Below are 14,294 nucleotides of genomic sequence, written 5' to 3'. Positions count from 1 at the left end.
TAGTCTTAAACAAATAGTGTCTCTTTACCTTACTTTCATATAGTAAGTTTTAGGGTCTGTAATTCAACTGCTGCCAGTTGGGCAAGGGTGGTATTTGTTTATCTGTTCTGTGTAGCTATGCACATTTTCAGTATCCTGAGTTATCAAGCTTTGACTATAGGAAAGTACATTTGGTCTCTTAAAAGATGCAATGAGTCCCTTTAATTATTTTTTTTTCACATTGATTCAATAAAATGGTTCACCGTAGATGCGGCTCAGATCAGATATTTGCAGTATGATTTGTGTAACTATTGAGTGCCAAATAACCGAATTTCCAGCTCATGTTCATGTGAATAAGCTGTGGCAATGAAACAGTGAAATGGATATGTATGAATAATTATGTACATATGATACATATACATCTGTATGTATGCCTGCTCTAAATATCTAAAAAGAAGATATTCCAGTAAGATACAAATATCTTAATGTCTATATATAGACAAGTAATAAAACTCTCAAATGATAAAACTTCCATTACAACTGCAAAGAGTTTCTTCCATTCATTCAAGCTGATAGTTTGTTTTCACTTTTTATACATGCCAGTGATTTGCTTTCTACGAGATAACTATTTTGAGGTGTTTTATTTCTTCCCCAGCAGTGGGGATTAGTTTGTCCTCAGCCATCTACACCAGTATTATTCTCAGAATAGTTTGCCAGGATTTGGGGATGCAGGCTGATGTTGAAAAAGGGAACTGACCTCTCTTAGACTCCAGTTTGTTTGAAATGTCACGTATTTAGTGAAATTTTAACCACTCTTTCTTTCACCAGTTGATAAGCTCAGAACTGTGTTCAGATTACATTTTATCATAATTGATTTTGAATATTTTACTGGGGTTCAACATGACAGGCATTTATTGCAATATAATTCACATAGAATAAACTTCACCCTTTGAAAGTGTACAGTTCAGTGCATTTTAGTATATTACCAAATTGTGCAGCCATCATCACTATCTAATTCCAGAACACATTCATCATCCAAAAAGTAATCCCATACCAATTAGCAGTCTCTCCCTTCACCCCCTGGAAATCCCTAATCTACTTTCTGTCTATTGGATTTGTCTCTTCCAGGCAGTTAATATAAATGGAATCATACAATATGTAGCCTTTTCTGTCTGTGTGTTTTTTTTCACTTAGCAAAATGTTTTCAAGGTTCATCTATGTCATAATATGTATCAGTACTTCCTTTTAATGACTGACTAATATTCCTGTGTATAGATTAGATATAGCACTTTTTTACCCATTCATTCCTTGATTGGACATTTGGGTGACTTGACTTTTTGGCTATTATGGATAATGCTGCTATAAACACTGTACAAGTTTTTGTGTGGGAGGATGTTTTCAATTTTCTTGGATATGGTCCTTAAGTATGGGGCTTTGCTGCCCCAGTGCCTTGGGTTTAAGGTCACGCTCTGCCATTTACCGCTTCTGTGAAGTTACTTAACTTCTCTGTACCTCAATTTCATCTATAAACTGTGGCTATTCATAGTACCCACCTCTCAGTGTTTATGAGACTTCAAAGAGCTAATAATACATGTAAAGTACTTAAGACCGAACCTGGTACGTGTGGCTAGGTGTGAGTAAAAATTACCTATTATTATTTTAATATTTTGAGTTCCTTAATGATAGATTTGGTTCATCTTCATTATGCCTATGATACCTGAGTCTAGAGGCTTATTTTTTATTTTTTTCCCCTTCAAAAAAAAGAGAAGGAAACAATTCCTTTGGGGTATCAGGGTGTGCTGATTTCAGACAACCGTATTTCGAAATTGAAGGACAGATGCTTTATATACTGTAAAATAAGCAGAGGCTTGCCATCTCCAACTTGTCTTAATACAGCAACTTATAACACTCATCAACCGGTAATACAATTTAGGAGGTACTTTTGTAGTTAGTAATCTATTATTAATAACGCGGCTCTAATCGCGTGGTTGCTTAAGACTTGATTCTGAAAAGCAGGTAAATAGCTTATTTCCACAGCCACTCTGTGATTGGCTTAGGCGCGACCCAGGTCGATTTTTTGATTGGCTCTCGCCGTGGAAAGGGACTCTGCCTGAGCCAGTATTGCCAATATGTGGACAACATGGCTCCACAATTGGCTTTCCTGGAAGCCGGCAGACACGTGGCTACCGCAGACCGGAGTACGTGGGAGGACCTAGTTTTGCTTACCGCGAGAGGGCGCCGGCGGTTCCTCGTTGCTCAAGTCTCATTTCCCATAAAGCCTCCGAGTGACCAATCAACTGGCTGTCTCGATACCGCTTTCAAAGTCGGCGGGCCCTTTCACCAATAGTAAGACAGATACCGCCCCCAGCCTGAGGATTGACGGAAAGCCTCACCAGTCATCTCATACATCTCTGAGATCTCCGCCTCGCTCGCACGGGATTGACGATCCGTCCGACCAATAGGGGACGCTCAGTCGGCGGGTGGATGAACGCGGCCCTCTGTAATGGCGGAGCGTGGCGGGGACGGGGGGGACGGTGAGCGATTCAACCCGGGGGAGCTCAGGTAAGGGGCGCTGCCCTCTCTTACATTTCAGCACCGTGGAGTCCCAGGGGCTAGGCCTGTGGCGCGGAGATCCGCGGTGGGTGGTGAGCAGAGGAGCCGCGGCGGCTCAGGGCTAGGACCGCATGGGGTTGGCGAAGGGGGAAGGGGAAGGTGGCTTGAATGAGAGAGCGGGGCCGGGGCTGGCCGCGGCCTCCTGCGCCTTGTCCGGGCGCTCCCTGCGGTTTTCGCGGGTCCTCAGCGCCCCTCGCCGCCTGCGGCCTGCGGGCGGGGTCCGGCGTTCCCGCCTTGGGGCCCCGCCTCAGCCGCGTGCCGCCTCCGCCTCGGCCCCCCTCAGCCTTCCTCCCGGCTTCGCACCGCCGCGGGCCCGATTTTCTTCATCGACCCCCTCCACTCCGCGCTGAATTCCCGGGGACGCTTCGCCACTTCTGGCTTAGCCTTCTCCACGCCCTCCGCGGCCCTCGGGGGTCTCCACGTCTGCCCTGTACCTTCATCCCCACATCGCTTGCTTTTCTGAACTTCCTGTGTATTTCCTTCCTTTCTCTCCTTTTATTCCTCATGCGGCATTTGTGAATAACAGCAGTAGCAGCAGCCGTTTGTTACGTGCTTCTGTGTGCCTTTGGAGTAGTTGCTATTGTCATTTTGCAGGCCCCTCTTCAGTTAAGTTAGTTGTCCATCTTACAGGTGAGGAAACTGAACCTCGTAGAGGTTGAGGAAGTGGGACAAGGTCGCACTGGTGGAATTGTGGCTCCAGGAAGTGACTTGAACCCAGTCAGTCAGGCTCCAGACCTGCAATCTGGATCTCTGTTCCATTCTTCTGCTTACGCCATTGCCCTAAAGAGTGCAGTGACCTTTCTTCCTGTGGTATCTCAGTGCCTATGGAATTTGTAATTAAGATTTGGTACAGTAAACGAGTCTTGATAAAGTAAAATTTTTTAGTCCGTGATTTTTGAGGACAGGAGGTACCGAGCTTTATGTGTGTTTGGTACGTTTTTGCCCCCTCCTTCATGGGAAAAATGTCATTTCAGATGTTTAGCTCTCATTCTGAATTGTGCCATTGTCAGCATTTGAAAATGAAAAGAGCAGTGTAGGTTATGAGGACTCTTTAGTATTGTCTGGAGCTCAAGATGAAATTGTATAAAGAAATGGGTATTGTAACTCAAGTTTTCAGGAAAAGTGTCTTCTAAATCTGAATTGTCACACATAAAAATCCTTATTTGACAGGAATAAGATCTTGTTTTCTTTCACAGATGAATTCCAAATCCTTTAAACCCCATATGTACACTTTAGTGACAAGTGATCAAAGTGCATTGTCAGGGTGGTTCAGTATTAGTGATGAAAGTTATTCCTGATTGTGATCTCAAGAGAATACTTAGCTAGTCATATTGGGAACATTACTTTGCATTTTAGAGCTTTACGATGGGTAGTCTTTTAGACTTTATTAATAGTAGCTAGACATTGTTGCAAAACTGATTTGGATAGAGTTTTTAATAGGTGTTGCACATATTTTATACCTTGGCCTCTGAGGTTGGAAGTTGCTTCCAGAGCGTACTGTAAAAGCTGTTTCATTTAAATAAAATATTTTAGCATTTCTCAGGTTTTAAGAGAAATTACTTGTTTATGTGGCTTCTTTGATGGTTGAAATTGAGGCTTAGTTTTTGTATTGGTATCCTTTATGTATATCATGATGTGTTTATCATAGTCCCTGGCAAATGAGGTGTTCAATGGAAATATGGTAAATAAATGAATATAGGAGATTTAGAGATGGTTTCCTTTTTGGACCTGTATTTAGTGTGTGCTTTGTGACAGTCATTGACCTAGGTACCTGCTAGCAGTAGAGCCTTGAACCAGACCAGAAACCTTTGTCCTCAAGGAGCTTCCATGCTAATTAAGATTGATCCAAAATCTAAATTAAACTAACCTCATCAAATGATCAGCCTGCAAGTATGAAGAGTCTTAGGCAGGGTCATTGAGTAATTGGCAGGGTCTAGGTCTCCTCACAGTTTTATCACTTAACTTGACTCCCATCAGTAGCATCTCTCTATTTTTGCCGCTTCTGAAAGTAATGGCAGCATTGTCATCACCACTGGGGACATTGCATATCGGGATAGAATACTTGTAGGGAAGTACATTTGTTCTTGTAAAAAGAAAAATTATTTTTCTATTCATGTAAGTAGCCTTCTCTTTTCCAAAAAGGCTGAAAGTGGTAGGGGTGCAAATAACCCACAATAGACAGAATTTATTCAGAGATCCAAATGCCATCCATCCCTTAATGGCTGAGGACTATTAAGAAAACTTTCATAGAGTCGTATTTGTATAGATCCTTTTATCCGAGGCCTTTGTTTAATGCTTTATGTCTTATGACAAGGTACTTGCAATCTCAATTTCCTCAACTGTAAAATGTGTAAGAATGCAGTCACCCTACCATTGGCCAACTGCCTTAAAAAACTACTTTTCTGTGCCGCAGTTTCCTTCGTAAAAATGGTGCCAAACTTTATTGGGTTGTGGTGAGAATAAAAGCATTAGTACAAATACTGTCCATATAACTTGCCTGGTATATAAGAAGTATCCAGTTTTCATTTCATAATAATATCATTATTAAAAGAGTAATGCTTGTACAGTTATCAGCACTGGGTTGCAGCAGTATACTAAGGGGAAATTGTATACCAGTGGGTAGAGATAATACAAAATTAAACAAGTGAGAAATTTCTTCATAGCATTTATCATAATTGAAGATTCAAACTGGGTAATGAGCCAAAGCAGAACTACGAGAGGTTTGGAATGGGAAAAGAGTTTGAGGTAACATTTGGACTGAGGTTGAATAATGAGGAGCCAGTTATGTAAACTTCTTGGGAAAAGCATGCCAGGCAGAGGCTTCAAGGTAATGAACTTTTGAAGTATTTGATCAAAAAAGAAGACTGGAGTCTATAGAGAGGTCAAGTTATAGAGGGGTCAGGTTATAGGGAGTTTGATAATAGTAATTACAGTAATATAGCTAACACTATAGTATAGCTAACTTTCTAATATTAATGCCATTTAACACTTATTAATCTTACTATACTGATGTTACAGCCACAGTAATAATAACTAGTACTTAGGGAGGACTTAAGTGCTAGGTGCTGTTTCAAGTGCTTGATTAGCTCATTTATTCCTCCTTGCAGTTTCTAGTAAGGCTCTTGGAATGAAACAGTGGTATAGAGAGCTCAGCACATGTGCCATACAGATCCGACGTCAGAAGATGGCAACTTTTGGCTGTTGATGGAGGAAATTCTGTGTATTTTTAGTGGCAGACTTGATAGCTAAGCTGTCTAGTCAAATTGACAGTAAAGTGCCTTTTCAAGTAGAGCACTGTGCTAGGTTTTGTGGGGTAATGAAAGTAACGACAAAGTAGTTTAGCGTGTCCCAGATACTATCCTAAATGTTTCGAAGGGATTATCTCATTTAACGGGGAGGTAGGAGATAGGTGTTATTTCCCTTCCCTTGCGAATTTACATCTGAGTATACTCAGGCTCAGAAATTATGTAACTAGCCTCAAAACAAGAGGTAGAGCCCTGATTTGACTTTTCTGTGATTCTAGAGCCTAAATGCTTAACTTCAAGCTGTAACTAGTAAGTGAAATTCTAAAGAATTACTGGAAATTTTTCAAAAAGGGAGAGGCAGACTCAAAGGAAATCAGAAGATTAAGGTACATTATTAACTCAGTGCTGAAATAGAGTATTTTTCCTTGGTGCTTAACTTTTTTTCTGCTTAAAGGTTAAGATTTCCTTCAGTAACAGTGGGTCTCTCTCTTTGGGGTGGGATATAATTTGAAGACTGATCATTCTGATAAAATCCTTATTTTTTGTAGTCACCATTTTTACCTCATGCTTTGTAACCTCGAGTGCAGGATCATTTGCAAATTTGGTTAAATACACTTGGTATAGTAGTTCTTCGATGTGTTTATAATCCGAGTGTTCTCTTGGAAGTCGTCTTGGTTCTTGGGTTTTTTTGTGACAGTTGAACTACAATGTGGAAAATTCAGAGAAAGTTCAAAGGATAATATTAAGCAGAGGGTTGAAAATGTAGGAAAGTTGGAAGAGCTTGGTGAGGAGAGTATAAAAATGATTATTTTCAAATATACATAAGGAATGTAACTATTAATCTTCTTGTGAGCATAGAAGTGTAAACTTCATAAATAAAGGAGAGAGTTATAGTAGCTACTGGGAAGACTAAGGCAAATTATATTAAAAATAATTTTTATAATATTCCACATACCCTACTTGTAAGGTAGCTTAGGTACAATATCACCTGGGTATTTATTGGTTGATTCCATACATACTGCGAGCTACTGTGTGCAGACCTGGGTGCTGGGAATAAACAGGAGAGCGGGGCAGACAGAATTCCTGCTCTAAAGGGGCTTATGTAGACAGCGTGGTATAGTGTTTAAGAGTCTATTGCCTGTGTTCAAATCCTGATTTTACTACTGAGTCAGCTGTGAGGTCTTGGGCAAGTGATACTTAGCTTTCCTGTACCTTAATGTCCTCATCTTTAAAATGAGGTTGATCACACAGTTGACCCTTGAACAATGTGGAGATTAGGGATGCCGACCCCCAAACCCCACGCAATTTGAAAATTCGAGTATAACTTTTGACTCCCCCAAAACTAAACTATTACGCTCTTGTCTGGAAGCCTTACCCATAACATAAGCAGTTGATTAACACGCATTTTATATGTTACATGTATTGCATACTGTTTTCTTACAATAAAGTAAGCTAAAGAAAAGAAAATGTTAAGAAAATCATAAAGAAGAGAACATAAGTTAGTATTGTACTGAATTTATTGAAGAAAATTCACCCATAAGTGGACCTGTGCAATTCAAACCTGTGTTGTTCAAGGGTCAGCTGTAGCATCTATCTCATAGGGTTGTTATGGTGGTTAAATGATTTAAAAAGAGCTTAGAGCACTGCCTTACACATAGTAATCAGAGTTAATAATTTTTTTAAAACAACACTTGTGAGAGGAGATAGATAATACTGTCTTAGGTGATACTACCTGTCTGTTTAAGTGCCATGGAGAAAACAAACCACGGTATTTACAGATTGAGGGTTGGGATGAGGTGCAGTGTAGTGAAATGCTTTTCCTTTAGTTAAAGAATACTTGTGATCTCTTAAGCTGCTACCCACCTGTCCCGTAAAAACTTTGTATTTGAAAGTAATTTCAAAAAGTTGCAGAAATGAAGGTAGTATACCTAGTATTAATATTTTATCTCTTCTGCTTTATTATTTGCACACATGCATGCTCTCTGTTACTCCAAACCGTTTGAGGGTAAGATAGGTATACCATGGCCCTTTACCCCTAAATATTTAAGTGTCTATTTTCTAAGAATGGAGATACTCTCTTACTTAACTACAACACAGTTATCAACTTCATAAATTTACACTGACACGGTACTTATTATTCGTATCCCAGGTGTTGTCCATTAATTCAAAGTATCCTGTATAGCATTTCATCTCTTCAGTACAGAATCCATTCTGGAGTTAATATTGTGTTGTCATCTCTAGCTTCCTTTAAAATCTAGAACATTTCCACAGCCTTTATTTGTCTTTTATGTATAACATCGACATTTGTAAAGAATACACTCCCCTTCCTCTCTTTTTTCTTTTAAGATTTATTTATTTTATTGTAGAGAAAGCACATGCACGAGTAGGAAGGGCAGAGGGAGAGGGAGAGAGAATCTGAAGCAGACTCTGTGTTGAGCTTGGAGCCAGACGTGGAGCTTGATCTCACAATCCTGAGATCATGACCTCAGTCAAAATCAAAAGTCAGGTGCTTAACCGACGGTGCCACCCAGGCGCCTCCCCTTTCTTCCTTTTTAATGGAACATTTCTCAGTTTGTGTTTGTCTAATATTTCCTCATTATTAGATTGAGGTTATACATTCTTGCCTGGAATAGGTGATAATTGTGACCCTCTCAGTCGCATAGTGTCCATTTATCCTTTTTAGATGATAGTAATTTTGATCACTTGGTCAGGGTGCCCAGTTTCCTTAATGTGTAGTTAGTAGTTCTTCATGCTACCCTGCAACTGTAAATAGCATGTGGGGAGACATTTTAAGACCATCCAAGTATCATCCTCATCCAGATTTCCTCCTGGATTTGGTGACTGTTGGTCATTCTTACCGATGGACTTTTTACCATGATGTTTGCAAAATGATGACTTTCCAACTCCACTTGCTCTTAAGGGCCTTTTAAATTTGATTTTAATTAGAGGTCAATAGCTATATTTTGTAATTTTGAGAAGGAAAAAATTTATGCATTGCTTTCCCACACAGGATGGCTCAACAGCAGGCCTTGAGGTTCCGAGGCCCGGCTCCCCCACCAAATGCAGTGATGCGAGGCCCACCACCTCTTATGCGACCTCCTCCACCTTTTGGTATGATGCGAGGCCCTCCACCACCACCTCGGCCCCCTTTTGGACGTCCTCCTTTTGATCCTAATATGCCGCCAATGCCTCCTCCAGGAGGGATTCCTCCACCTATGGGCCCTCCGCACCTCCAGGTAAAGAATGTAGAGGTTGCTGTTTGTCAGTGTTAGTATCAAGATTATATATGAGTTTTGCTTAAAAACTAGTTCTTCATTTTACTCTTTAGGAAAATGGGAGCTAAAGAGAACATCCGTATGTTAGCATGTTTATCCAAAAGCAGTGAAAACTTAATTAGTATAGAAATTCAGAATGGAAATTTAGATGGTGATAGAAAACCATACATATAAAACTAGGATTCAGCAAGGTATTTCTTAACACGCCTTTATCTCTTGAGAATTTAGTAATCTGTCTTTATGGGATATGAAATTTGAAGTTTTAATATATGGATAGAGCAGGTGAAATTTATTTTCAATGATACATGTTGCCAATAAGTATAAATATATGTATATATATTTCTGAGCGATTCTCCCCAGAAGTGATGCTTAAAATAGAATCTAGAAAGTGACAACAAAGACTTAATACTTGGGTTTTCTCTCCCTGAGGGAAAAAAAGTTTATCTTAAAATTTTAGAAATAGAATTATTGTGGGATTTTTTTTAAATAAATACTTTTCTGGTATTTTAACATGAGGCATAATATTCCTCCCTAGTTTATGTGGACTCCATTATTATCTGAAACGGTGTCATGAAGGTATCAACTCTCAAATGTCTGCTTTTGAGATTGTTTTCTTTTTGAGTATGTATCTGTTTTCATGTTTATCCGGCCTGCACACCTCTGAAACTGAATATAGTGCTGTCATCTGCCTTCCATTAGCTTAGATAATCAAGAATGAGCTTAACTAAAAATAGAAAAGGGTAATGATGTAGTATTTAAGTGAAGTTAACTCAGTTTAATAGGGTTATATTTGTGGAAGAGACACAGAGTTTTAATATTTTGCTTAATAATTGTGTTGTCTTCCAAGTAATGGATAGTTCTACCCTCAACAAAGTGTTAAATGGTTTTATATTTCCTTGAAGATTAGAATAAGAAATAGGTTTTTGACCTACTGATTTATTCTAATTTGGATTTATTCTAATTTGTGCCTTTAAGAGTTAAATCTACTTTTAGACTATTATAAAATGTAATGGATTAATGTGATCCTCTAATGGAATAAATCAGATGTTGTTATGTGATATTTTCTAATGTTTTCATACTTTTCTTGGTCTTGATGGGTAAGTGTGTGGTTTTACTTTAAATCTAGATGATTTCCAGCTAATGGTGCATGAGACATATTTGGGGTAGTTATTTCATTGAACGGGGGTCTCTGTGCTATTGCTGGAAAGACTAAGCTGAATCCAGAAAAACTTAGAATATGGCAAAGAAGACAGTTTTAGGAAAAGGAAATGCATTTTCATATTATTAGCATAGTGTCCCTTCCATTATACAGATTAAGGTGCTTGGATAATTGAATTTTAATGTAACTTATAGATTTAGAGGAAATCTTTTTAATTCCTGTTCAGAATCTGTTTTTAAAATTTCACTTATTGTTTGGTTCGGAGTCTTGTGTCAGCAATCTTTGAAGAATGACAGTAAAGGAATTATCAGAGATAGGGTTATATCAGTAATGGCTCCAGGAAATTTGTTTAAAAATTGTAATATATACCATTTAAATTCTTACTTTCACTAAAAGTGAAATGGACAACTGTTTAATTGTGTCTTTTAAACTTCCTGATGTTTGTGTGTTTGAGCTACATTATTAGTATTACTTGAAAGAAAAGGAAATGATGATTATTTTCCTACCTTATAGTTACTTCTTAATAGGAAAAGGGAATAGAATAAAGGGTTAGGTACAGCTGGTTTTTCTTTTTCAGTTATTGCTATGTTATTTATAAAATAATGTTGCTTTTATGGTTGGTTCCTGTCGTAGGTGAGGTATGGAGGCATTGGTGTGCTTGGTGTTCAGCAAGATACATAAATCAGTTTTTTCCTTTTGAAAATAATCCAGTGCTCAGTGTATGAAATAATGCAGTTAAAGTATAAATAAAAAGCAAGATTGATTCATCAGTGATGCCGAAACACAGAGAGGACTCTGTTAGTATTTTGATGTATTCCTTTCTAGTCTATTTTAGTAGTCATTTTTGTTAAAGAGAAACTTGGCTTATACAACGTAGATTAATGTCTTTGAATGGGCTATAAAACCAGTTTCTCTTACAGTACTTTACTTTTGGGTAGAATTTCGTCATTTGAAGGGGGGGAAAAGATAAATACAAGTGACCATTATTGTTTTTGTTAATTGACAGAGACCACCTTTTATGCCTCCACCCATGGGAACCATGCCTCCTCCTCCGGGTATGATGTTTCCACCAGGAATGCCTCCTGTGACTGCTCCTGGTACTCCAGCACTGCCTCCTACTGAGGAGATATGGGTTGAAAATAAAACTCCAGATGGGAAGGTAAATTATAAAATGTATTTAGGTTGTTATCTCATTGGTGACAAGAGAGTAAAAGTTAATAGTTCTGGCAAATGGAGATAAGTGAAAGTATCCTTGTCAATGAAAGTGAGTCTCAGACAAGCACCGGATAGGGTAGAACTCCAAGAAAGGCTCACTGGATTGGATTTCTGCACAGATATAAGGTTGCCTGGAGTACTTACATATGTTTACCTGTGATTCTGGAAGCTTGTATTTTAAATAGTGTCATGAGGTTAGGTGTTCGCTAGGAGGACGCACAGAACTCAGCATATAGTAGTACTCACAGCTACGACTAATTACAGCGAAAGGATCCAAAGCAAAACCAGCAAAGAAAAAAAGGTGTGTGGGGCAAAGACTGGAGGAAACCAAGCATAAGCTTCCAAGAGTCCCCTCAGTGGAATCACATTGAACATGTTTAATTTCTCCAGTGTGGAATTATGAGAATACGTGTGAAGTGTTGTCTACCAGAGAAGATTGCCTGAGCCAAGGAGTTGAGGGTTTTCAGGGAATGTTGGGAGCCCTCTTAAAATTCAGGTGTCTAATTGCCAGTCATGGGTCAACTTTGTAAGCAAGGCTTTCTAAGGAGAGCAGTCTGAGGCCTTCTAAGTTAACTTCATGCACAAAATACAATCTTGGTTTTCTTTTTTGTGTTAAAAATACAGCGCGCTCATTATAGAAAATTAGGGGAAGGGGAGAAAGGAGGGAAAAATTACTTCTAGTATCAGTATACCAACAGCCAATTTCCATGTACTTCTCTTTTCTAAGTTTTTTGGTTTTTTTTAAATACCTTTTAAGACAGGATATAGTTGCATTAGTGTTCTTTAATGATAGTTGACAGATTCTGGGATACCAACGATTTTGCTTCCTCTGCAGGTTTATTATTATAATGCTCGGACACGTGAATCTGCATGGACCAAACCAGATGGAGTTAAGGTTATTCAGCAGTCAGAACTGACACCTATGCTTGCAGCCCAGGCTCAGGTTCAGGCCCAAGCCCAGGCGCAGGCCCAGGCCCAGGCCCAGGCGCAGGCTCAGGCGCAGGCCCAAGCACAAGCTCAAGCGCAGGCCCAGGCCCAGGCGCAGGCCCAGGCTCAGGCACAAGCACAGGCTCAGGCGCAGGCCCAGGCGCAGGCCCAGGTGCAGGCGCAAGTACAAGCACAAGCAGTAGGAGCTTCCACCCCTACAACCAGTAGCCCAGCACCTGCAGTGTCCACTTCAACATCATCATCCACCCCATCCTCTACCACTTCTACCACAACAACTGCCTCTTCGGTTTCGCAGACAGTATCAAGTGAGTACCAGCCAGCATGTATTTTCATTTAGGGGTTAGAGAAACGGACAAGTAGGGACTGCATAACAAAATGATCCTAGTGTTTCAGGTGTTATCCTTGATGCTATTTCAAATACATTTTTGACACTAAGACTTCTGGGTTTAAAAAAAGAACAGGAATTTAAATTAGTAGAAGAAATTATTTGTCCTGTTGGCGTTCAGGAAGCTAAACTGGGAAGTGCAGAGGTAGCTTTTTCTCTCAGCCAACGGTAATGCTGGGTGCTGTGGAGTTTGTAAAATAAGTGTTAGTCTTTGTTCCTGCCTTATAGGACTTCAGTTTTTCCAGTTGAGGCAAGAATAATGTATGTGGGACAATTAGGGAGTAGTGTGCCTAATTATACAGTGAAAATGAAAGATGTAGGATTTAAGAAAAGGGAGAGATGAGTAAATGGGTGGATGGACAATGTGGGTATGGAAACTGATCATGAAGGATGTGTGGTAGGATTTGAGTAGGTTTCAAAGTAAATTAGGTATGGGGAACAGCATACACAAAAGTCAGGAGATGAGAATAAATACAGTTTATGGGATTGTTAAACTCTTCTGAGGTGGGGTGTGGTTTATATTGGTTAACACATTTATTCAGAGTGAGACCAGGTTACGAAGAGTTTTAAGAACCAGTCAAATGGGTGAGGCAGGTAGGTTCCAGGGGTCCAGTATAGGTGCAGTATTCGGGAACATTTTTCTGGTGTTCTTTTTTGGGGTGGGGGGGTAGTTCCTGAAACCAGGGAAAGTTATTAGGAACTTTTTAGTAATCTCGTTCAGAGTTAGGTTGATCCTAGAATGGGATACAGGCAAATGAGTGAGGAGTGGAGATAGAAGCAGTCAGAATCGTAAGAGGATTTTCAGTATAACGTCACAGAGGCCCCAGGCTTAGACCTTTCCTAAAAAGATGAGAGGGGATTAATAACAGATTTTAGGAATGAGGAGAGAAGAATTGTTAATTTGCTTAAAAGATTGTCATTAATATTAACACTACTAGTCCTGGGAAGTTTTTATTTGTGTTTTTATATATATGGTACTACTTAATCTTTAGGCTGAGATTGAGCCCCAAAATATTTAAATAATGATTTTATCGATTTGATTATATGTTTTGATATTGCTATGAAGTACGTAGTTAATCCTATAGGTGATTAGAAGTTGGATTATTTTGCTACTTGGATAATAGATGAGAATAAGAAAAGTCCCTTAGCTTCAGCGACTTGGGAATTATTAATGTCTTTTATCCTGTAAGAAATATGTGAGAGATTTAATCATAGTAGATTCAAATTGGATTGATAACAAGGAGTAAGTAAGGTACACCTAATACAGAGACAGTTTTTTAATGGCTGTACTTGATATAGTTTAGACCGGTTGGGGGAAAATGCACTTAGTAGGAAGATGTAAATAATGCTTTACATCTTGCTTAGCTAAGGTGAATTCTGATACGGAAGTATAACTGACAGTTGCTAGCTGGCTCAGGGGCTTTCCCTTCTCATAGGCTAGTGTTCCTAAAAATATGTGTGGTAAGGCAAGAAAC

At 39.3% G+C, this 14,294-nt stretch overlaps 1 protein-coding gene across 5 annotated transcripts in view; it reads left to right on the top strand.

Moving 5' to 3' along the window:
• Nucleotides 1-2,387: 2,387 nt before the first annotated feature.
• TCERG1 (transcription elongation regulator 1) overlaps nucleotides 2,388-14,294 on the top strand; it is a 62,742-nt gene continuing 50,835 nt past the window's right edge. For all 5 annotated transcript variants that reach the window (XR_005832500.1, XM_040622268.1, XM_040622267.1 and 2 more), the window contains exons 1-4: nucleotides 2,388-2,541; nucleotides 8,848-9,073; nucleotides 11,278-11,430; nucleotides 12,322-12,739. Coding sequence is in view for 4 of the 5 variants with exons in the window: in XM_040622268.1 (XP_040478202.1) it covers nucleotides 2,483-2,541; nucleotides 8,848-9,073; nucleotides 11,278-11,430; nucleotides 12,322-12,739 (856 nt within the window). In the remaining variant the exon portion in view is untranslated. The remainder of the gene's footprint in view (nucleotides 2,542-8,847; nucleotides 9,074-11,277; nucleotides 11,431-12,321; nucleotides 12,740-14,294) is intronic.

Source organism: Ursus maritimus, unplaced genomic scaffold, assembly GCF_017311325.1.
Source record: "Ursus maritimus isolate PB19 unplaced genomic scaffold, ASM1731132v1 scaffold_5, whole genome shotgun sequence".
NCBI classification, from domain to species: Eukaryota; Metazoa; Chordata; class Mammalia; order Carnivora; family Ursidae; genus Ursus; species Ursus maritimus.
This window is presented reverse-complemented; position numbering and strand designations above follow the sequence as displayed.